This window comes from Pezoporus wallicus, unplaced genomic scaffold, assembly GCF_028554395.1.
Source record: "Pezoporus wallicus isolate ANWC-B61680 ecotype Strahan unplaced genomic scaffold, APGP_CSIRO_Pwel_v1 contig_11047, whole genome shotgun sequence".
NCBI lineage: Eukaryota > Metazoa > Chordata > Aves > Psittaciformes > Psittacidae > Pezoporus > Pezoporus wallicus.
Genome location: NW_026639456.1, coordinates 185,054 through 210,315, shown reverse-complemented (window position 1 = coordinate 210,315; position 25,262 = coordinate 185,054). Strand labels below are relative to the sequence as shown.

Sequence of the window (25,262 nt, the reverse complement as noted above, 5' to 3'; positions counted from 1 at the left end):
GAGTCTGCTTAGACAATGGGCTAGGAATGGCCTTCAGGAGGCCAAATACTAGGTGCTTGGTGTGTACTTGATGCTAGAAATCTTACATGTATGAATGAAGACTCCAAGTATTAGTGAGTAGTTCACTCAGAAGTGGATTGTGGCAAGGTTACTGAGAGGTTGTTAACCTAATGTGGGTGTATTGTATTGGACGAGACACAAGCTTACTTCTTGAAATGCCTGTCTTACTTTCCTACAGTGTTTGAAGAACCAGAAGATCCTAGCAACAGATCATTTTTCTCTGAAATCATCTCTTCCATATCTGATGTCAAATTTAGCCATAGTGGTCGATACATGATGACTAGAGATTATCTGTCAGTGAAGATCTGGGATTTAAATATGGAAAACAGACCTGTGGAAACATACCAGGTATTTGGTAAAGATGATGTAGGCTAGAAATTATAAACCTTGAAGGATACTGAGTCTTACTGATAGTCTTGATGTAGCAGTTACACTTTTGTCTACAGATGACTATATCCAGGGAAAGCAATGGTGGGATTTGTGTGTTTCACACATGTGCTTGAGGATCTTGCTAGTTGCAGGCTGACTGCAGAACCCAAACCCATGTTTGGGTATGAAAAAGCCTCCCTCTTACCCAGTAAAGGTTATCTTCAGCAGTAAGATAGTATAAGTCTTCAGATGACTTTATATTCTTGTGTTCCTTCCTGGACAAAGTGGGAGGAGGTAAAACATTTCCTTTGCAGAAGATGTTTTTAGCCAGCACTGAAAATTGCTGTGGTGTTTCCTGTATAAGGAAATTTGGGAAGTGATCTTCTCATCTGACTAGGAAAATCACACCATCAGACATCAGTCACCAAAGCATGATTTTTAGAAATAAGCAAAGTCTTTCAGGTATCTGAAAGGGTAGTGAAGGTATGAGAGCTGCTTGGAGAGGGAAAGCCTTCTGAAGGGCTGCCCGGTTCTGGGAGACAGCTCTTTCCCTCCCCAAATGATTTGCTACTCTTTGAGTTCATGTGAAGTCTTTGTAAAGCAGAACATGTTAATTCAGGCCTCTGCTCATTCTGCTCCTCATCCATCCAGAGGAGGGAGCTGTGTGTGCTCCGGTGGAGGGGGTGCGAGCAGTCACGTACTTCATTCCGTTTGGAACAGAGTCTGTGCAGGTTGTTTTACAGGTGTGCAGGTTCAATATTCCTTCAGTTTATCTACCTCAGTTTTTTTCTTTTTGCAGGTGCATGAATACCTCAGAAGTAAACTTTGCTCACTCTATGAGAACGATTGCATTTTTGACAAATTTGAATGCTGTTGGAATGGATCAGACAGGCAAGTTTAATTTTTCTCTCTATGCACTTAAGTTATTAAAATAGGCAACTTGAAGCATGACCTCGTACCTGTCTGGTTTTATTCAAGGACTGGCTTGGATAATATTTTAGTACTTCAGTAAACTTAAATGGATGTATATTAGCTCTTAATCCTTGATGTAGCAAAGCATGTTCTGATTAAGATGCCTTGTCAGCAAGTAGGGCACTTAGGAAAAACCTTCCAGGGGTTCTCTTTGTTACAACAAGTTGTTAAGTTTGCCTTGCTTGGGCATGGCTGACGAGCCAATAATAGCATTTGAGACAGTTGCTTTTGTGTTAATCGTGTAATTAACTGCTTATTTGCTAGATCTAAATCAGTTCACTGTAGCCCTACCAGTATTGTCAGATAGAGGTTGTTGGGTTTTTAACTTTAAGTATTCTTTGAGACAAAGGAAGGGCAGGGAAACTTGTAAGTGTATATGTCTTATAAGGATCTCCTGTAAGGTATTATCACAAACTCAGTATGTTTGTTAGTACCTGAATTCATGCAGCTTTCATGTAACTAAAATTATGTGGCTAAAAATACGATGTATTTTGCTTTTGTTAGCTCGCTTCCTCATGTGTGCGTGAGAAGCAAACTGAGTGATGACAAATTAAAATGCTTAGATAACTGGACCTTTTAAGGTACACACTTTAAGGAGAAAGATACTATTTTTTTAAATCTATAAAACATTCCAATGCCTTAGTTTCACTTTAGCATGTGACTCAGTAAGGCATGATATTCATCGGGACCTTCAGGCTTCGTGAAAGGAGAGGTTATTTTCAACTGAATTGTTCCTTTCTTCTTTTTGCCTCTCTGCAGCATTGTCATGACAGGATCTTACAACAACTTCTTCAGAATGTTTGACAGGAACACAAAGCGAGACATCACCTTAGAGGCATCCCGGGAAAACAACAAGCCCCGTACCGTGTTGAAGCCCCGTAAAGTATGCGCAAGTGGTAAGCGAAAGAAGGATGAAATCAGTGTTGACAGCCTAGACTTCAACAAGAAGATTCTACACACAGCCTGGCATCCTAAGGAAAACATCATTGCCGTAGCTACTACAAACAACTTGTATATATTTCAAGACAAAATGAATTAGGGTTGGCATTCCTACCTGAAGAGTCCACTTCCTGCATAGTTGAAATAGTTGAATCTAGCATTTGTACCTGTAAACGAAAGAGAATGAGAGGTCCATTATGGCACCCCCTTTCCAGTGTTTAAAAATGTGCCATATGACAACACACTTTTATAGCTACATGGAGAAAGCTCTGTTGATGTGTCACTGCGTTCTTCTCCATGTCTGCTAGCCATTTAGGTGAGGATAGGGCACTTTTTAATTTAAATGACTACTTGCACCATCTTGCCTAATGGACTAGATTGGACTGTATCAACATCGGTTTACTCCACTTTTTATGCCTTCCATTGTGATGACGTCCAACACAGGGAAAGCCTTCAGTCATGCTATGGGATTTAATTGTGTAACCTCATTACTGTATCATTCGTGGCCCCCTTTTTTTATTAAATACAGCTCATTCTTGCTGTGGCTTGTAGCATTCCTCCTCCTTCTGGCCTCCTGGACTCCCCCTTTCCCTTTCACCCCCCTCCACCTCGCCTTGGTGGTGGTGTAGAAAAAACCCAACAAAATAAAGCACATGAAATGGGTCCGTTTGGGGTCAGTGGTAAAGGGGGTCTGTGTTGCAACCAATGTTTTAATAAACAGTTGACTGTAATCACTCCTTGCCATGTCTGGCACCAAAAAAAAAAAAAAAAAAAAAGGAGAAAATAAGGAAAAAAACAAACTACTGAATAAAAGTGACAAAGAATGGAGAATCTGGGTTTTTTTTTTTTTGGTTGTTTTTTTTTTAATCTACCTCTTTATACAAATACTCTGTGTTTTACCTTAGATGCATGAAAATAAAATGATGTTTTTTGTAATGATTTTAACCAGTATTAATTATTTTTCATGGGAACGAAGAGAGGGAGGGATTTCACAAGTAGCTGCATTCGTTCATGAATAACCAGAACACCACTTCCATTTCAAGTCCATGAACTGCTGTCAGATTTTGCCACAATCTGAACACGTCAGATACTGTTCCAGTATCCTTGAAGGCTCTTTTTTAAAAACCCTATTGCTTAAATTGGAAGAGGAATAGAATTTTCAGGTTTTAAAATCTGTTTTACGGGACTAACGTCTTAATGTTTGGTTTTGTCCTGGTTTCTTCAATGCCTTGTTTTAGGATACAATACCTTTAATGCCTTGTTTAGAGTACAAAGTCCCCTGTGGCTTTTTAAACTGTTGTCTGAACTCTTGTCTGGCAGTATGATGTTCTGTAGTGCACAATACCACGTGATTACATAGATAATGACTACACTGCATTCTGAGATGCTCTATTTTCTGTATTTTATTGCTATCAGTAACTGAGTGGAAATGTAGTTTTACCATGCAAGTGTTGCTTTTGGCTTTGCAAAGTTACTGCACATACAGAAATGTTAAATGGTGCAACGATCAGAAAATACGTGGAGTACAGAAGCTGCATGAAATAAGTGTTCATAGTTATTTGAGATGAGAGATTTAAACTCTTCAGCAAATAAGGCTTATCCAAAGATGAACTAGATATCGATGCTTTATAAGGCTCATGAGTTTTTACCTCCAGATATTTTTGCTAATTGTGCTTTTAGGTTTCCTCCTCCTTCAAAGAAATGTTCAGAATGAAGTTTGAAAGTCGTAGTGAACTCGCCTTGACTGGGAGAATTTTCACTTTTCAGTTACCTATATTTAAATTATTTCTGTGGCTTAGTTATAGGTAGTTATTATAATGCCTTTATTATTTGATCAACTAAGATACTGTTTCTGCTGTAAAATTATGGCTGGGTTAGAGGCTAACAAGACTACTATTGCAGTCATACTTTAATTTAACTCCTTGTGCAGTGGTTTGAAAATGTAAAAATTCTAATATTTATTAGATCTGGTTCTCTTAAATACAGTATTTGTCTTGTAACATGCATGCCTGACCATGAGCCTTTGTAAGGGGTTTACCTTTTTTTTTTTTCACCTGTTAGCCTTGTAAAGAATTGAACTGCCCCAGAGACAGCACCTGTTCTCCAATGGGTGAATAAACTAATAGGCCCTATTCCTGCTTGCATAGCATGTGACTAAATTTACTCGTGACTATACTTGCTAATAGTTAAGGAAACAACTTGTTGGGTAACATTAATCATGTGTATAGGTGTTTACAGGATCAGGGCCAAGGTTTATTCTTTTCTCATCACAAGGGCGAAGAGGTAATTAGATGCTTGTTTTGCATCATAGCTGGTAAAATTCATCTCCGTTTTGCGAAGAAGGGGGTAGGTTTAATGACTGCTATTTTGGGAAGTTGGAGGGTCATGGTATTAAGACTGCCACACTTGTATCTATCCCGAATGATGCACTGAATACCTGAGAAGTCGCTTAGCGCAGAGACAGAAGGAAGTGAGGATGTGAAGATGACACAGAAGGGAACAGGTAGACTTCCCAGAGGACAAAGTGCAGCCTCCGAGCAATACTACAGTCAAGCGAAACCACCTCAGACCTCAGCTGTGCGTGTCGGGATGGAATCAGGGGTTCTAACGCTAGGCTTGGGCAGGAGTTTTGCTTTTGGCAATAGCAGCGATCCCTGGCATGTCATCTGAGGTTTAATTTATCCTCACCAAAACCAGCTACTGACTTCGGTGTCATACTATCCAACTAGAGAATTCTCTAAGCACACTGTCCATTGACATATGCTGTAAAACTTATATTTTATTAATAAAAGTATGCATAGAATACATCTTGTCAGGTTGCTTTTTATCCTCTGTCCTGGCCCTCTCCTTTTTCTCTTACTTGCAGGTGGTTTTGAAATTACTGATCTCTTCCCTCCAGCACATTGCCTGGTGCCCCATTACACTATTCCCGGATTGTGATTTCTGGGTGTCTCCTGGAGCACTTCCCAGCACAGCAGCTGCTCTGCTCTAGAGGTCTTCTCTAGTGCCCCATGAAATAGTATGAATTCTCAGTTCTCTATCCTTTAATACCAGATGAAGTACAGACAAGTTCTGTTCCCTACTATCTTATCTGGAAGCAGAATGCCAAGAACGGCTACTTAAGCAGCTAGTATCTGTAAAATTACGGGCATACTCTGAACCTCAGTGATCCTGCTGTCAACAGTTAACATTCAGTGTAAGCTGATTATCCAACTGGTAAAATGCTGGGGCGTCAGAGTTCTGTGACTGTTGTGTCTTCACTGTTTTCCTGCTGAGAAGTGCCTGATGCCTTGAAAACAGTTGAATATGCAGTAACACCCTGCTTTCCCTTCCTGTTCTGTTGAGGCAGGATTAACTCCTACTCCAGCATTTATTATTTAACTACATATTCTTTTACTCTCAGCCAAACTGGAAAAGCCACAGTTGGTGCTGATAAGTAGAAACCTGTACTTCCCCCTCTTAGGGAGGAGCTGCTGGATGATGGAATGCTAATACTTCTGTAATTGTTTTATTGTTGGCTCTGGAATTAGTTGTTCATAGGCACAACATAATCTCCTTCGCACTGGTCTTCAGCTTTTCACCTCTGGCTGCAGGGAAGGTATACAGCCTCCCAGTTCACAGGATACACTTCTGACATAAATTGAACAGAAGCTGTTTCCTTTTGCCCTTTGCCATGTCATTAATAAATCCAAGGATGGATGTACTGGATTGAGATGGGAGAGGTGTGCTGGAAGTGAGGTTGCTGTTTAATGACTAGCGGTGTCTTAGGTGACTTGTCTTGTGTTTGCTTTTAGCAAACATTTATTTAACCTGATACAGGAAGGTTTGAGCTTGTAAAAATGAGTGGTGGAAGAAAGCGATAGTGGCTGGAATAGAAAGAGTGAACATTTCTTTCCACACTGATAATACTGAGACACTAAGAAACTATGAGTTCCGTTTCTATACCAAATCTACTTTTGAATTTTAATAATCTCAACCTTTTGCAAACAATCCATCTATTGTTTCTCCTCCACAAGAGCCCTTGCAATTCTGTCGGTGCTCTCCACTAGGAGGCAAAATGTTACCAAAGAGAGGTGGATGCTTCAGAAATGCAAGGGATCACAGTAAGATACTGTGACTGTCCGTCGAAGCCATCTTCAGAATTGCCAGTCATCTGCAAGGACTATATGTCTGATCAGTTGTTGTTAGAGATAAAAAACAAGCAAGGCATTTCCAGGATGCATCATCACTGCCTCTGGCATGAAGATACCAACCAAGGTGTGGAGAGAAAAGACTGTTTGCTGGCTGGTGGATGCTGGCATCCATTTTAGCAACAGCTTAGCATTTTTTTTTCAGATTTGGGGCATAGAAGTACAACATGAAGAAAATAAAAGTAATTGCAGCATGTTTAAGACTAAATTGTTCCTTACTTAAATTGCTTCAAATGTTTACAACACCTTGGAACTGTGGGAATAGAGGGGTGGGATTAGGTTGGCTCTGCTCAAGATAAATGATGTGGCTTAATATTTGTTTTTGTTCAACTTAAAGGCTTTTTCTAACTTTCCAGAAGAAAAACCTGACTGCACTTCAGCGCACATGGCCTTTCCCAGGAGTTTATGGCCATTGTTTCTCTTCTATTAACGTGGTTTTCTGTCCCTCCAACCTTGCTATTGTCATAGCATTTTCCATCCAAGGATTCAAATTACGTTACAAACATTAATTACATCACCCAGCTGCCTTCAGGAACCTGTGTAGTGGTGAGAGCACAGGGCTGAAAGTCAGGACTTGTGAATGCTATTTCTGGCTCTGCATTGACTCACTCTATAATCTTGATCAATTTATTTCTGACTCAGAAATTTTAATAGTCCCACTTTACTGATAAATATTCATGCCACAGGTATTACAGCAAATGCTTCCTGAATGATGGAGGTGACAAATAGTCATGATGCTGGCCTGTGATTGTCAGGGTTGCAAAGTAGGATAGGGTTACCTGGGCAGGTTTTCTATTCAAAATTGTAAGCACCTTATTGTTCTGATTCCAATCTGGAAGTTATCTGTGGCCTTCCTGATTTATGAAATTGTTTAAATTACTGCTTCGGTTTTACTACGCACTGCCAATTCCCTACCAGTGATATCCCAGAGACACACAGATTTTCCACAAGGTCACACATTCAGTACAGTCACACAGTCCATTTGGTAAGAACTGTGCAGTAAAAACCTACAATTTGTATTTTCATGGCTGCTGATGGGAGGGGTTTATGATATAAAAGGCTCCTTTACTGCTGCTGGGAAGCAAAACAGTTATGTATATGTGTGTGAGATGGGACTGAAGGTACACTACCAAAAACACTATAGGCCTCAAAATAAACCTTGAAGTTTAAGTGATGTCAAACGGAATGAAGTTACTAAACATGACTTCTCAAGCTGTGAAGGTGAATTAAATAATCATCTGTGAGAAAGTTAGTCTTGCTGTTCTTTTTGTTAAGAGGATGTGTGTGGAAAAGGAGGTTGGAAACACAATCCCAGTAAAGTTTGCGCTAACTGCCATACCAAGTATCTACAAGAAATTGCTTGAGGAACTGACTCACTGAAATCAATAATTTAGAAGAACCTTGTTTTCTATATATGATCATTTCACGAAAGCGACTTAGAATAGGTAATTGGTACAGAAGTTACTCATGCTACGACTGAAGAAACCTCAGCAGGGTAAGGTGCATGATGAGAGATGTTTGCATCTCTCTCACCGCATCTGAAAGTCTCTTCTGTGGAAATACGGCATTATTCCCAGCCTCAGTACAACAGTATGTGTGTAAATACCCTGAGGTTACTCTTCATTTTCATGCTGAAACTATGGCACACACTAATAATTTCACTTTTGTAGCTACTTTTGCATCCCGGAACAAGTCCCGTTTAGTTACAGATGCCATCTTATCTTAACTGTCTGCCAAGAATTAAAAAACCTGCCATGCAAAAGGGTGGGTTGTCTGCTAAACCTATCATTTCAGATGGGTGTTAAAGACCATTAGTTCTTTCAGAGCATCTTAACTGTATTTCATATGTATGTCATAGAATCAACCAGGTTGGAAAAGACCTTTACGATCATGAAGTCCAACCTTTATCCCAGCACTGCCAAGGCCACCACTAACCCATGGCAGTGAGGGCCTCATGTATACGGTGTGTGAACTCTGGAAGGGACCAGCCCTGCCCTGGGCAGCCTGTTCCAATGCCTGAGCACCCTCTGGGGAAGGAATTGTTCCTCAGCTCCATCTAAACCTGCCCTGGTGCAGCTTGAGGCCGTTTCCTCTTGTCTCATCCCTTGTTCCTTGGGAGCAGAGCCCAGCCCCATCCTGCCTCCATCCTCCTGTCAGGCAGTTGTAGAGACTGGTAAGGACCCTCTGAGCCTTCTCTTCTACAAACAACTGCAGTTCCTGGACCTACTAGTTGGCTTAAAACTCCCCTGAAGCAAAAGCAAGACGGATAAGAGAGGCAAGTAGCGTTTGGAGACTCGTACCATTGTGCCATGCAGGTCTGACAGGTTACCTCGCACCCCCTGTGCTGAGGGAGGGGGATTCGCTGCAGTCTTTTGTGTGGAAGCATGTCTGAGCTGGAGGCTCGATGGGTACCGCAATAGAGGTTTGGCAGTGCAGAGTTGTGCGAACGGATCTCGTCCTCTTTGGAAATGGAACAGGAGCCACGCTCCGCGAAAGGCCTGGAGCCCTGGGGTGCTCTCCAGCTTACAGCTGAGGGAACGCGGCCGTCTCTCCTGAGAGGACAGCGCTGTTTGACAGTTCTATAAAGCTCTGTGTGGGGAGGGCTGGCGCCTCCAGCCCCCGTACCCCGGGGATCTCGGGTGTGTGAGGCGGTGACACCCGGTACCTCACGGCCCCAGCAGCGCTCCCGCCTTTCCCCTCATGGCCTGACCGGCGCATGCGCGGCGGCGGCGGCGAGACGTGCGCAAGTACGGCGCGCGCCATGGTGGGCCGCGCGTGCGCAGAGGGCGGAAGGCGGGAGCGGTGCCTTTCGCGCGTGCGTGTTGTCCCAGCCCCAGCGGCTCCTCAGTCACCTCAGCCGCCGCTCCTGCGCCGCCATGTCCAGCCCTCAGGAGCCACCGCAGCACAACAACAACAACAACCCGCCGGCTGAGGGCACGCACACCGAGCCGGGCCTCAACAGTGAGTGCCGCCGCCGCTCGCCTGAGGGGTGTGGTGGGGGAGCCGTGGCCGTGAGGGGCAGCTCGCGGGCCGCGACCCCTTCTTCCCTTGCCCCCTTTCCGGGGCCGCGATTGGCGGAGGACGGGGCCTGGAGAGCCGCCGGGGCCAATCGGCGGCCGCGGGACGGGTGTAACTGGTTCGGCTGCCCCCGCCCGGGGGGCTGTGAGGAAAAGGCGGGCTGCGCGGCCTGAGGGGGCCCGGGGCGGGCGGCATTGCCTGAGGTGGCCCGGCGGGAAGCGGGGCTGGGAGCGGGGTGTCCGCGGAGCTCCGAGCGCTGAGGCAGCGGGAGCCGCTGGGTGCGGGCCTGGGAAAGTGGAGGGGGTTCGGTGGAGGGGCTGCGCGCCGCAGATGAGGTGAGGACCGCGGCTCTCGGATCCCGTGGCCGCGCCGCTCCTCACAGGAGCGCTGGCGACTGAGGCGGCAGCCGGTGTGGCTGAGGTGGAATGGCCACGGCAGCGCAGCCTTAGGAAGGAGCTAGCGCTGTAAGTCGGTGCGAGCCGAGGGGAGCAGGAGCAGGTTTGTTTCGTGGTTAAACTGAGTTTATTCGGTGGCTGGTGTTAACAGCTAAGATGGGGATACAGCAGGGTAGGGGGAGGAGCGTGACTGTGGGAATGAGTTTATTCAGTGGCTGAGTCAATACCACTGACGTGAGCTATTTTCCTCTATATCCGGCATCTATGTCAGCTGCTCTGCTGCATCCTTTTGTTCCTAGGATAACACTGGTAGGGCTGGTTTTTATGGAGGCTCTCGTACTTACTTGGCAGATGCTTTTCCCTCGTTTTAAACAGCTACTTCAGTGTGTCCTTTCATTTGTTTGTAATTATTAAGGATACTGCAGTTGGAGAGGTGAATAAATTGCATTAATGATTAACTGTTACCTTCGTGGTTTACAGTGCAGTTTAACTGACCACGAAATATATTGGCTGGTTGATCTCCTGTAACTCAATGGGAATTGTATTGAAGAAGAATAAAGTGTGCCGATTTCGTAACACTGCTTTTGTGTTATGGTAATGCTACACCTTGTGATAAGGACAGCAGCTTACAACAATGTTAGCCTGAGTCAAATAGGTATTTTAGCAAATTATTCAGGGCTGTTAGCATACTTAAACACCGATTACGCTTAAAGTTGCGACATGTCCAGTTCCTAACTCAATACTTTAGAAATCGTGAGCTTTGATGCTTCTATGTTTTAGTATTTCCTTTTTGTTTTCTGATAACTTACTCAGTGAGGTGTATTAGTCTGCTGTAAGACAGGAGCAACAAGAGATGAGTGTACTCTAAGCCTGTGCTGGACCTGCTCACATAGGTCTTATTCCTGGGTCGGCACGTAGAGGCTTAGCTAAATCAATGTGATTACTGAAGGTGATGAGTGCAAGGTATGAGAGGAAATACTCGATAGTTATGCTCTGAGAACAAAACAAATGCAACCTGTCAGCTCCACATAGGCTTAGTGCTGCTTTCAGATGCTTAGCTGCTCCCCAATGCTTTGGTGTTACAGGTATATTTTCTGCCATTACAAAAACTTTTCAGTGAACTTTTTTCAAGCTAATGAGCTTAGACACTCATTCAGTTCTACATGTCATTTGTGTGTGTTTAGGGCCTTTCATTAAAGATTCGAAGTACTTGAATCAAAGGTCAGGAGACCTGGGAATAAAACTGGTAACTGAACCTGTGCCTGGTTGGGTCCTTGAAAAAAGAAGGCTTGTTTGCTCTGGGAATTCTACACGCTTCCTGTATTGTAATTATTACAAAGCTATGTTATATATTGACAAAAAGAAGAAATCCCACCTTAGGTAGGAACCCATCTAGCTCTGTCATGAAAAATGTGTTTAACAATTACTGTTACGGGAATCCGAACAGCTTTCTGTTCTTTCTCTTTTATTATTTTTTAATGGTGTACTTCATTGTCAAAATGATATTTCTTAGTTTATTCAAGTTGACCATGGCTTAGACTTTGTGTGAGCTACTAGTTTGAAGTATTTTTTATATATATATATAAAAAATATGTATATAGAATGTATGTATTGTCCTTGATATCTTCACCCCAACCACCCAAGTGAAATCACAAAGTGAATAAACAAAATGAGACTACTCTTATTCCACCCTGCCTTCACCCCCCCCCCCCCCCCCCATTTAGCTACTGTTGTTTAAACAGTCTGTCAGTTATGGAAAAACATGTAATTAAAGTAATTATGTATCAGTTCATAGTGAAATAATTAGCCTTGGAGGATGGCCAAAATTGAAACAATTTTGGAGAAAAATACCATTCATATAAACAGTTGTGGGGTTGGTTTGTTTGTTCTTCCAAAGTGTGTGTGATGTCGTTTGTGAAGGGAGGAAAACGCCACCACATCTCTAAATTTCCCACTCTTAATTCTACTATATTTCCCATTTTACTGTCAAGTAGAAATATAATTATATTTAATATAACCAAGATTTCTCATGTGGGTGGTTAATGTAACTTCCTTAGTTCTAGAAAAACCTTGGGGCAAAAAACACTCTATTACTTGGGCAGTTTATTCTCACATGTATTCCTGTGCATCTTATATTCCTGTGCATCTTTTCAAAGAAGCAGAGGTTTCTGTCCCTCTAATCAGTCTTTGAAACTGCATGGGCTCTCTGGCTCCTTCTTCCAAACCGGTTGTGACTGCCTGTGGGAGTATATAGCATGTTTTAGCTTGATGTCAGATTACACTTCATTGGATGTATTTTGACTCATTAAAAGTGAGGTCAGATGGAGAACGTGCCTCTTGCCATGTAAACTGCTGCTCAACTTGTTGAGACTCTTTACTCACAGTTTGAGTGTGCTTCCTAGTGGCCACAACACGTTTTAGATAAACGTTAAGTTTTGTCAGACCAGATAAACATTAATAAAGATTTTATTTGTGCATAATCTTAGGTGCTGTGGAGGTGTCTTTAGTAGCTGCATACTAGAGCAACCAGTTTTGATCATCTTGTGCTGGGTTTCCATTGTGATGTTAGAGGAGGACATTCTCCAGCAACTTTGCCCTCTGTTCTTTTCACATTGTTTGTCACTCACTGCTGATTTTTATTTTTTTTATTTTTTGTAATAGATGTCTTTGCAGATCCTGAGCATTTTAATTCTCCCAGGAGATGCTTGCTACTCCAAAGTGGAAGCATTCTGGTCTGTCTTCTAACTGCGTTTGCCACATGCTTTTCTGCAGATGTGGCCTCTTGATGTGAAGGTGTTAACCACAAGACAGATCTGCCTTCCTGATGTAGTTCTTGCAGCATAGTCTTTTTATTTAGAAATTAGACACCAGCACTTCTCATAAATCTGAAATAATACAGTCTGTGACTCGTGCTGACTGGTCCAAGCAAAGGCTGCCTTCTCCCGGTTAACACTTGATTATCTGAGAAGATACGTAGTACAGAGTTTGTGTACATCGTGTGATTGTGCACACCCTAAATACCTTGTTTGTGAATGTAGCTTGGGAAAACCAGACTTGAAAACCACCTGTACTCTTTAAGAGTATGATGCTTCCGTGGTCATCAGTATAATGGTGTAGTTAATAATTGGTACTAACTCTATTTCTGTTTCAGCTTCACAAAATCAAGTTGAAAGTAGGTGAACTTGTTGTGACATACATCCCTTCCTGTGTCTCTGTGTTCCCAGAGACAAGACTTTGCTATCAAAAATAAAAAAAAATAAAAATAAGTGCAGGCACTCTAAAGTACATGTCAGAAGTCAAGAAATCAGGGTTACAATTTAGAACCTGTGCAAATAATGTTTATAAAGTAGTTTCAACATTTGTTTTTGTGTCTTTAGGCTTTCTTTTCTCTGTTGAATATTTTTACCTCTCTGGTGAAGATGTCAGAACACCAGAAAATAAACCAGTCAACCCAACACAAAAAACCTGAAAGCTTCATGGGGCATAAATTAAATGACACAGGAATTGTGATGACAATACATCTCACTGATAGTGGGAAATCATGTTGCATTGAAAACAGTATGCTTTTGAGAAGTTGGAGATCTTTCCTTCCATAATCATGGCTAGTAGAGTGGCTGTATGGCCAAATGATTCTTGATAAATGTCTTGATGAGAAGATTGGAATTGTAGTTGGATATGGAGTGCATTTAAGTATTTGAAACAGATAGAGCAGTAGAAGTCTATTCTATCTTTACCTCATGATATTAAATAACATGTTTATGAATTAATGTTTTCGAAACCTCTTTGTTTCCAATTGAAATGTGTCACTACTGAGCATACTGGTAAATGCTGTTTTGCATTTAGTTAATGTGCACATAAAATGCAAGCAAAGACATTTAAAACCAAAAGTCAAAATCCTCAGCCTAACCACAGAGTATATGAACATCTTGGCAGCCACTTTTACCATTCAGGATATACTCTTGCTCTTCTGTCAAATCTCAGTGCACACATGGAAATCCCATGGCCGTAGCTACAAAAAAGAAAGGGGGGAGGGACGCGCCAGTAAATCTCAACTTGTAGGCTATAGAGCTGTCCCTAAGGAAATTAAAATAAGGGAGGTGGGAACAGGCTGAAGTAATGGCATTGAAATTATTGACTGTTATTACATGTGAGAGCTCTGCATTTCTCATATTACTCAGTTCTTCATTTTGGCTTCTTAGCAGTGAAATCTTTTAATCCAGCTGTAATGAAATGTACATCAGCATGGTACTTCAGCTCTGTAAGGAAACATAATGCCTGCTTCAGGCATCTGATGGTTTGAGTTGTGGTGGGATAGGAGAGGTGGAAGATGTTTGTTAGAGGGCCAGGGCTGAGAAAGTTGAGTGAGGGTTGAGAATGGCAGCCTGCCTGATTGTATGAAAATCAGTGTTTGATTCGGGGCCTTTGGAAGTAGAGGGAAGAAGGAGAATATGAAATGGCAGGTGAGGAGTTGGATAGTTGGGAACTAGCACTTGAAAATGTTGTTTCAAAAAGGAATGTAAAGCAGGGAAGTGGGTGACTAGTGTAATGGAGTGATACATAGGTAATTGAAGCTTCAAACTGCAAAGAGAAACATGGCCTATTGAAGCATTCATATTTGAGGAGAGAGGGGGTATATTTGACTAGCTTTGGAGTTAGGTAGCAACAAAGTATAACTTTTTAGGGGTGTTTTTGTTGATGAAAGAGGAAGAAATATGTTGCTCTTGCCTGCAGTACATGTTTATGAGTTTTCTCCCCAGTAGCAGTGTATGTTATCAGAATTCACCATGTTTGTTTCTGTGTGTAATTGATAAACTTGAGATGGGTTTTTAATGAAGTGGTGTCTGGCTGGCCCAACAGGTTCCTGGGTGGAGTTACAGATGAATGGCAATGGCAATAGCAACGATAATGGCAACGGGAAAAACGGAGGTCTGGAACATGTCCCTTCATCATCCTCCATCCACAATGGAGATATGGAAAAAATTCTCCTGGATGCCCAGCATGAATCAGGACAGAGCAGCTCAAGAGGTAGTTCCCACTGTGACAGGTAAAGAAATGTTTGCTGTCCTGCCTGCAGTTTATAGCAGGATTTTATCCTGTAGATGTTAACGGGGACGTAAAGCTTTTTCTCAGGCTTAAGTTTTTTATGCTCCAGGATTTGGAGTACTTGCTGGCTTGTGATGATTGGTTATGAAATAAAACATCTGATTTGGAAAGTTAATCGTTGCTACACAGAAAGCTGAGGAATCCAGGAGCTGGAAAGTCACCTCAACACAACAGTTAAATTTCACATTGTCATAAATCACATGTGGTGTAAAAAATACCTAATTTTACTGGCTTTATGTTTAGTCAAACGTACTAAAATGTATCACTGGATATAACGGAAAAAAGAGATCTTCAGAATTTGTACTGCTTTGATTTCAGTGTTCTGCTTTTTGTCCTGTGAAGGCAAAATATTTCTTACCTAACAATATAATTCTTCAAGGCATATGTGAGCATTATGATACTCTTCTGTGTTCATTATACCTTTTTTCTAGGAAGTTTTGGGGAGGTTTGGAAGTCCTTGGGCAGTTTTTAGGTATAATTTTAGCTGTCCTTCTGCTTGTGTCTGCCTTGGTTTTGCTGGGTGAATGCAGTTTAACTGTCATGTCTACTGGGTAGCCTACATAAGTAGTTGATAGGTACAAAAGCTATTTAAAATCAGTTAGGCCCAATTTAATGACTGAAAGTAGTACACTGTTTGAAAATAATCCATAAGAGTATTTAAAATAGAATGGTTACATTTATAGAAAACAAAATTTGCTACATCTATGTTGCTAAGAAACAAGCTGTCAGAGCTGTCGCCAGTAGACTGCTTTCCAGTTCAGTCAGGAACGTTTGCTAGATGACTGTTGTGTAGCTTCTTTTACTAGCAGAGGATTTTCAATTATTACCCCCATATTAAATGAATGAAGGCAGATTTCTTTTTTCTCTTTTAAACTTATGTTTCCACTTGTTAACTTTTGGGTAATTCTTTTCCCCTTTTGACAGTTGAAGTAACATTCAAGAAATACTTTGCATTCTGTTCACAGAGTAAATTGCTCTGAAATGTGGTGGTTTGGGTTCTCTTTTGCGTATTTCTAAAATACACCTTTTTTGTGAAAGCTTAAGTCTGGTTAAAAAGATGCCTTTAGCATTTTAATGAGGCATCTGCGCTGGTGCATCATGCTGCATTTTGTATTGTTCATTACTTGAGTTCTCTGGGGTTTGGTCAGTTGAGGTGCAATAGTTGATTAATTTCTCAAGTAGGTTACCGAATGTTTAATACTCAAAGTGAGTCTAACAAGGAATATATGTTCTTGCCAAGCATTAAAATGTTTTTTCATGTGTGATATTTCTGCTTGGAGTAATACAAAAAGAGGTATAATTCACAATGCTGGCAGCGTTGCCTAAAAGAAATAAGGGATCTGAAGATTTTGTGTGGCAGATTTTGGTCAACGCTTTCTTTGCTTTAGTGGGAGGTTGGTCGACCTGGTTGAGAAAGGTAGGATTATAAATGGGAGGAGAAAATGAAGAGATGAGAGGGCTTGGAAGACTTTCTAATACTGATACGTTTGATCTGAAGAGTGGTCTGTACCTCACAGGAATAGTGTGCAAAAGTGCATGTGGAAATGATTCAGATGAGATGCAGTTTATACTAACAGTTCTTTAGGTGACAGCGTATTATGACAAAATGACATAACAAAATCATTTCTCTTTAGCCCTTCACCTCAAGAAGATGGACAGATAACTTTTGATGTGGAAATGCACACAAGTAAAGACAGTAGTTCTCAGGTATTTTCTTTTTTTTTAATTCATGTATTTTAAAGGTTAATAAAGTGTTTTCAGTTGTGGATATTGTATACAGATCATGTGTTTGTATAAATCAGCATTGGGATTACTTGAAGGGTAGAGCAAGCTCTGTTGTGTTAAAAGTTTTAAAATGTTATGTATCTTATGTGTCAAAAAATTCATTGCACAGTTTGATAGCAAATTTTGTTTTTCATTCTGAGACACTAAACTTGGCTGTTAGCTGCAGGACAAGCAAATGAATTTTATAAGCTTTTTTTAATTAAAATTTGGAGATGTACTTTAGTCATTTGAGTAATGCTGTTTACTTGTCTTATACTTTATTCTTGCAGGTTTTAAGTCAGTCTTTTATTAGAAATTAATATAGTACCTTCTTGTAATTAATAAGTAATTTTTAGTGAATAGTAAATAATTTCTGTGCAGCCAAGCTTATGTTAGTTTAAATTATCTTTTAAGGAGTTAAATTAAATTAAAACACACTTCAGAATGATTATTTTTAGCCACAGGGCAGGGTTAGTAAACTTTATTTAGGCTTACATTTTGTATTGACTTGTAGAGATTAATAGCTTTGAAGTGAGGGGAAAAATGAGGCTCCATCTCTAAAGCTGAGAATTGCCCTGCTTAGTAGCAGTCATATTATTGTCTAGCACTGTTTGCACTGCGTGTGTCAAACCTGTTTTGAAATGTTTATATTTCTGTACAGGATTTTAGAGGGTTCAGTTTATTGCTCTACAGATAGTCAGCTCACATGATAGTGAGTAATTGCCATAATACAAACTGAGAGGAGACTAATGCTGAACTCTTAGTTTTATCATTTAATAGAATTTGCTGTCCTCAGCAGTATAAATAAAAAGCATTCCTGGAAGAATGAAGCCTTGCATTTAATTTTGTCAAAGACCTGGCTGAACAGTAGGACTATTTCAGCTCTGCCCTGTGGAGCCACAGGGATTTGGGTGAAGTTGGTGGTCTTTTGTGACTCGTATTTGATGACTTTTGGGTTTGGTATGGTTTTTGCTTTAATGTTGTCTATTTTACTAAGGGGAGATCAGGAAATTGTTTTAATGCAAAGGAGGAGTTTGTACCAAAGTCAGTGGCGTTTTCTCGTCTATTTTATTTTTTCCTATATGGTAACACTTGAATCTAATAATGTAACATTAAATCTTTGGATCAAGACAACTAGTAGTTGTGTTGTGCGTGCTTGCCTTTCCTTGTCCCATCTGGGATGCAGCTGGTAGAAGCTGCTAGTTGCAAGTAATGTAAATTTTAAACAGCTAATAACACATTTAAAGTTAAAATACTGTTTCTGAATCCTTTTATTTGGCTGTCTTTCTGTGCTTTAGCCACACTCTGTATGCTTTAAATCAGATGCCATCAGCTGCAAGTTTTTGCCATTTGTGAAAACATGGATACTTTTTACATAATGCTGGTTTAGTACATTTAAGATTTAAGAATAATTTTTTTTTTATTTTTGTTAAAACCCAAGGAACTTGCAATGATGTGGAAGTCCTGCATATAGGAATAACGTTTGTGGTATATTGACTTGTGCAGATTCTCCTGTCAGCATAATAAAATCTCTTCTAAATAATCAGTAGCCCAACAACACTTGCTTGTTTATCAGGTGCCACCATTTGGTGCTTATCATTTTAGCACTGTTGTTGTTGCTCTCGGTTTAACACCATAAGGAGGAGCTAATTGAATGTTACAAGGCTTGTCCCGTGTATATTTTCAGTCTGAAGAAGAAGCAGTAGAAGGAGAGAAAGAATTGGAAGGTTTGAAGAAAAGTGCTGACTGGGTGTCAGACTGGTCAAGTAGGCCTGAAAACATTCCTCCCAAGTAAGTTAAGCACTATTTTAATGAATATTTTTATATGAAAGAGAGAAGAATCGTAAGTTGCATGGAATTACTCTGGCTCTCCAAGTAAGATTGTATTGGAAAAAGATTTCTCTTTGGGGAGGCAACAAAATCAAAACAATGAAGTGCGGAAATCTTAGTAGCAACAGAATTATATTTTTATTAAAAGTAATATCAATCCACAGTAAGTTGAGTAAACCTTTTGTCAGGGTTTCTTGCCAAAATTATAATTACTGGAAGAGCTGGGGACTTGGAGTTGGGATTCATGGCATTTAGTTTGGCTTATTGAATGGAATAGTGTTGAGCAAGTCTCCTAAATTCTTGTACCTTTTTTTCTTTGTAAAATATGTAATGTTCATCCACGGAAGGGGAAACGTTGAGATCCTTGAATGCAAAGCATTTTTATTAAAATAGAGGATGCTCTCTAAATCTGGCAGACTTCTGTCTCTGTTTGGAACAAAAAATGAGGCTCTTGCTAACAAATCACATCCTGAAATTTTCTCTCTCGGACCTACCTCTCTCTCTTCAGCTACTGCTCCCCTTGTCTCTATACTGTCTGTGTAAGTGGTCTCTCCACAATCCCTCCTACTATTCTCTTTGGTCCCTTACTCCATGTAAGGGATCTTTAGCTCTTTGTACTTACAAATGTTCCTACAGAGATCTGTGCATTTGTGTGGGAAAAAAAAAAAAAAAATCTTACTGGATTTCTTTCCCCCTCTTTCCCTCTTCTTTCAGGGAATTTCATTTCAGACATCCCAAACGTTCAGTGTCTTTAAGTATGAGAAAAAGTGGAGCAATGAAAAAAGGTGGCATTTTCTCTGCAGAATTTCTTAAGGTTTTCATTCCATCTCTGTTCATATCTCATGTTTTGGCTTTGGGACTAGGGTAAGTATTAACCTAATTCTCACTTTAACTTTTGCATCTGGCTTTGCTTTGCCACTTGTATGCCGGGTACTTGCTGAAAAGGGCTTTACCTAGAATACTTATGTTGTTGCACCTTGCTCAAGATAGACTTAGTATGCTTTTTGAAATGCAGGAAAAACATTGCAGCAATTAAAACATTTCAACCATTAAAACATTTTATTTCAGCAATAGATCAAGTTTCTTGTATCGACAATGCATGGATTATCATGAACTTGCAAATAACCTTTGCAGTTATAACATGTGCCATTTGATTATCCACATGTTCTACTTATATGCTTCAGGTTATAATGTAGAGAGAGTAAGAACAGAGTAAATGGAAAACTGCTGTAACTTCTACTAACCATTGCAAAACCACATTGTACAAATATTGAAGCTGAAGTTCTGTGTGTATGGCACATACTCTGTTATTTTCAGTGTCTAATGCTGCAATTGCGTGATATTACTGAAAGTCAAAGTTTGGATACTTAAAGAAAGGTACATGAAATACTGCATGTGTCCTGCAAGATCAGCTATGACTGCTCAGCACTGCTTTCGTTGCCTGCATAAGCCAATGTAATCTCTCTGCTTGCTTAATTCTTGTGTTTTCATTCATTTTATGTCCTTCTATCATGGACATGTTCTCAAAATGTTTTTGTATAGCTTCATATTTGTTTTTCAGAGTGTAGTTCCAGTGTCTCTTTAAATTCCTGTAAACCTTTAAATAAATTAGGAAGGTAGAATATATTGTAAGGTATTTGTACTACAGCAAAATTGTGTATTTCCACAGTGAATTAATTTGCGCCTGAATTTATTTGTGAGAGGTCAGTGTTTGCGTAGCTCCTCAGTGCTTTAAAGCTCGCACCCTCCCTTTGTAAGCAGTAGTTTATTGTGTAGATCCTCAGTGCTCTGTGTTGTAAAGCTCACCTCCTCCCTTTATAGGCAGTACTTTATTTGTTTTATTGTAATAATCCAGGAGTGTTGCTCGGCTCCTCAGGAGTCCCTGTGTCAGGGACTCCGTAGACATGATATAAACTTTTGGACTGGGGTTTTCAAATGAGCTTGGGACTGGAAGAAACCTGCTTTTGCTGAACGTTGATAGCATCGGTGCTTCTAGGCTCATCTGAACATCTCAATCTTTAGGTAATTTTGTAGAAATGAAGTGATGTCCTTGGAAGAATCTCATCAGACTTAGTGAAAGACTAGCTGAGTGCGTGCAAACTGTTTGGAAAACAGGGAATACCTCTGTGAAATACGATATGCCTTATACTTTTTATTTCAGCATCTACATTGGAAAACGACTGACCACACCTTCAGCCAGCACTTATTGAAAGATGGAGTGCAAAACCTGGAAATCCACGTGACCTGTGAAGGTGTTACTGTCTCATTTAGTACATTTGACTTGAGACCATTTTAAGCATGACCTTGACTTCACCCTATCCTTACATATCCAGGTTTTTGCTAACTCTGGAATTCAGTATTGTGTTGGAACTCTGTTGAGGTGTTTCGCTATCTACATTCTTTCCCTCTCTCCTCCCATTCCCCTGCCTCTTGGCCTGCAAGACACGTCAGAGTTGCTGAACGGAGTTTACAACTGTCTATATGTTGCAAGGGCTTCTCTCAATGCAAAATGCCACCAGCAAGTTTAATTTTATCAGTGATGCTGTTGCCTCCTTAGTGCAACCTGACTTAAATTGCAGTTGTGCATGGTATAAATGTTGACTGTATAATGGTGATAAAATTAACAGGCTCTTTGGAAGAAAATTATTGTTTGGAGTGAGAATGAATTTTTCTTTCAGAAAAGGAACCCAAGCTGGTTGTAAAATAAACTAGAAATCACTGGCAATAAAAAACAGTTTAAATCAGCTTTTGGGGGAATTTACTTGGCCCTTTGTATTGGCTAACATCATTTGATTTGCAGGAGGCAAAGACTGCATAAATTTTAAAGTAGGATAACTAAATCCATCAGCATATTTTAATATTAGGTAATCGTTGTAATCTTGTCTTTTCTATGAAGTCAGCTCCTTGTTCCTTGTAGGAGAACCTGTCCGATGCCTAGAAAATACTAGAGAAATTGCATTGTTTGCATGTGAAGAAGCTTTTCTTTTCCTTACCTGTTTTCCTAAGGGAAAATCTGAAATGTGAAAATTTTCCTTTTAAAAGTAGTTTTAAATTAAGGAAAAACCCAACAGCTGTAGGTGTAGTTAGACTGTGACACAAAGGATATGATTCTGTTTGTTGTGGAACCATTTACAATTAGGATGATGGGGCAGTTTCAGAAAGCAAAGCATTTGACTGATCTTTAAGGGGGACAATCTTGCAAGAGTGTAAAGATTCAGAAGTTGTCAAACTCTGAAATGTCTTCTGCAAAGGAGTTTTCAATATTCCTCTCTCTCACTGTTTACTGTACAATCTCCTTTGGGGATACATGGAATCTGGAAGTCACTTGTGGTGTCTCATGTTAGATAGACTCTTCTCACTAATGTTGTTGAACTTTTATCTTAGGGAACATTAAGCCTTGTCCTCCTTCAGTGACACTTCTTTTCAAAATGTGAAGCTTTAGTACCAAATTGTTACAAAGCATTGGGACAGTCATGTCCTTAAATAGATTTTATTGGATTTCAGAACATGTAGCATGACTCTGAAGGATAGAATACTCTTTTTTTTTATATATATATGAATATATAAAAAATATGATATAGACTTTAATACTAAGTATTTAGGGAACCAATGCTAATTTTAAGACTAGCGAAAATCTCATTTAAGTAAAAACTTTAATAGCCTGACTTGTAGAAGATAAGAAAGCATAGTCAGCGAGTTTGGAGAGAACAGCTACATAGAATTATTTGCTTGCATCAGACTATAAAAAGTTGATGATTTGAACTAGCAGTGATGGCTTGAAACAGTTGATGCGTAGAAGTTAAATCCCTATTGAGATCTGGGTTTTAGTTAGCTCCCAGAAAGTAAAAAAAAGTGAAGTATAAGTCCACTGCTAAACTCTATTTATTTTTATTCTCTACTTCTGAATGCTGTTACAGAATGCTTTCAGGGTGAAAGGGGCAGCCTAACAACAAATCCTCTTGAAGACATCTGCTTTTCTTCTTCTAAGTGGCACTTGAGTTGCCTACAACTGCATATTGGTTTCAAGTGTGGGTACTGGGTTTCACCCAAAGGTGGGGGAAGGAAGGGGGAAGTGGTGAAGGGTGTTTTAGTATTGAGTACATAATTTTACAGACCTAAAACCCGAGGGGATGGGAGAAAGGCTGAAACACTTTTAGTTCTAATTATAGCACCTTGTTTTGTATGGAAATTGGAGTAACAGAAAAATAGATTTTTACAAGTAGGGACTACTCTTTAATAAGAGAAAAATTTACCCCTTTCTAAATTAAAAGGTAATTCTTCTTCAGAATATTTAGTAAATACTATTGCAAGCTAGAGTATCAACACAACTTACGCTATTTGAAGGAGCCATGAAGTCAAATTTGTGAAAACTACAGGTGAGGAATGGATACATGATCACTGTAACACTTGCTATGATACAGTGCAGTATTTATTGATACCCTACTATAAGCTTCGGCTGAAAGTCTACAATTTCTAGTTTTACAATGAACAGAAACAGATTGCTGTATAATTTGAAAAGGGGTTTCAACTATTGCTAGTTGAACTTTTGTTAAGACAAGTGTTGTTTAAAAAGCTTTATACCTGTTTACAGTTTTGGAAACACAGACGTAAGCTTCATTTTTCTTACATTTAGTGAAAACTGGCCTAGAATATTTGTAAATAGTATCAAGAAAAACAAATGCATAAACTCGCACATGAAAACCGCAGCAGGCAAACGTAACTGCAGCAAATGCATCTTTACTTACTGGTTTCAAAAGTGCAAGCTGAAGATTGTTAGAAATTCGACTTTTTTAATTGACGTTTGTTGAACTATTGGAGTTAACTGAGCCAAAGTGATTATGCATTCTTCATAAATTAGTTAGCACTTTGTAACATCATATACAGTTTACAGTACATGTATAAGTTGTAGCTTATAAACATTTTGTGCCATTAAAGCTCTCACAAAACTGGTTGTCTGAAATTACTTCATGCTGCGCCTCTCTTCTGTTTTCTTGGTTTTACAGGACTGTTCTGTGTAATACTTTATGGAACTGTTGTGTTCTGGGTTACATGAACATTGAAGCTGCTGTGTATAGGCTGGACTCATTTTTTTGCAAGATTGCTTGGGGTTGGTTTTTAGTGACTTGGGCTTATGTGCTTTTCCTGAAGCACTTCATACAAGCATTTCCATTGTCAGCGTTATCCATCTGTGCAGAGTCCTCCAGCACCTTGTCCAGGACAACTTCTAAGGCAAAGTAATGTAGTGGCATATGAAATGTAAAATAGAATTGATGAGATTGTGTGTGTAATTAGTCAGTTCTGTTGTACGCCTTGTATTTCTCTTCTGTTTACTAATTCTGTTGCAGACTAAAGAATAAGGGAGATCAACCCTAATTGTTAATCTGTCTCCATAGTCTTGGTTCAAGAGCACTGGTCATTTCTGGGAGTACCATGTGGAGAGTTATTTGTTCTAAGTGTAAAATGTCATCACTCTGATACTGTTACTGCCCGTTTTTGTTACCTGGTGATTATTTTCCATGTTTTTAATGTAAAAGTCCAGAACTTTGTGAAGAATTGTTTATTTATTCAGAGACATAAGATAAAATTAGAAAACCTGCTTTTGGAGAATGTAGATGTCTGGGAGTTATTGTGAAACCTGGGCTTGAAGCTTTGCATTAATACTACTTTGAAACTTTTCTGGAGATCATGGTTGTTGGGATTTGAGCACTTTGTTTCTCTGCAGCCCTTTGTTTCTCAACACATTTATTTAGTAGGTGTTACGGGGGTAGAAATCATTGTGTGCTTCAGAACTCTTCTAGTTTTAATGAAATGTTCTATGAAAGAATAAATACAAGGTAATATGTAAAACAGCATTATGTTTGCACTAAGATTATTCTGGTATAAATCACATTTTGAGGACTGTCTTGAAGTTTCTTTTCGTTCTTGTACAGGAGTGTTAAGAGAAGGGATTTGTTTTCATACTTCAGAGCAGCTCAGTGATACTGCTTGTCTTTTCAGCTTAATGCAATGGAACTGGACAGGTGAACTGCGTGATGCCTTGCTTTCCTCTGTAATCAGCACCAAGAAGTATGTTTCATGTTACATTCTGGGAAAGTTACCTCCTACCTTTACTTAACTACAGTGCACTTAGACATTTAGCTAAGTTAGCTATTGACATGAGACTGGGAGATGGTGAGTCCTTCTTACACTGTTTTCAAACTTACCTGTATATATATGAAAAGATTAGGATTTGCTTTGAATTCTGTGTTTTATGAAGAAGTTCTGTATAAAAATGTTATTTATACATTTGTGTGTGTACATATATTTAAAATCCTGATTCTGTGCAAATGTTTGTAGGATCTTTGCCTTGTACTTAGTTATATATGAAGACTGCGTTTTGAGTCTTGAAATCCAAATAAAATGCTAGGGCTCTTGAGCTGAAACCTTAAGATACTCCTGGAAAAATCCCCTGCTGCAAGCAGCATCTCCATGAAAAAGGAAAAAGTCCATTAATTTCTCTTCCATTAAATCACTTCATGTCCTGTCCTGTTTGTCAGCTTGGCTAAGCACAGCTGACTCAGCCGAACTTCTGCTTGGAGGACCTGAAGTATGATCGGTCTTGACATTAGGGGGAGGGCGAATG

General features: G+C 39.9%; 2 protein-coding genes across 3 annotated transcripts in view; both read left to right on the top strand.

The window, feature by feature from the left end:
• PPP2R2A (protein phosphatase 2 regulatory subunit Balpha) overlaps positions 1-5,147 on the top strand; it is a 39,941-nt gene extending 34,794 nt beyond the window's left edge. For both annotated transcript variants that reach the window (XM_057414695.1, XM_057414694.1), the window contains exons 8-10: positions 239-408; positions 1,229-1,320; positions 2,161-5,147. In XM_057414695.1, the coding sequence (XP_057270678.1) occupies positions 239-408; positions 1,229-1,320; positions 2,161-2,440 (542 nt within the window). In that variant the 3' untranslated portion in view covers positions 2,441-5,147. The remainder of the gene's footprint in view (positions 1-238; positions 409-1,228; positions 1,321-2,160) is intronic.
• Positions 5,148-9,356: 4,209 nt separating this feature from the next.
• On the top strand, positions 9,357-23,586 carry BNIP3L (BCL2 interacting protein 3 like). The gene is made up of 6 exons (XM_057414679.1): positions 9,357-9,491; positions 14,801-14,987; positions 16,681-16,753; positions 18,498-18,601; positions 19,355-19,504; positions 20,802-23,586. Exons 1-6 carry the CDS (start codon positions 9,407-9,409, stop codon positions 20,848-20,850), a joined length of 648 nt encoding a protein of 215 aa, XP_057270662.1. The 5' UTR covers positions 9,357-9,406; the 3' UTR covers positions 20,851-23,586.
• Positions 23,587-25,262: the final 1,676 nt, after the last annotated feature.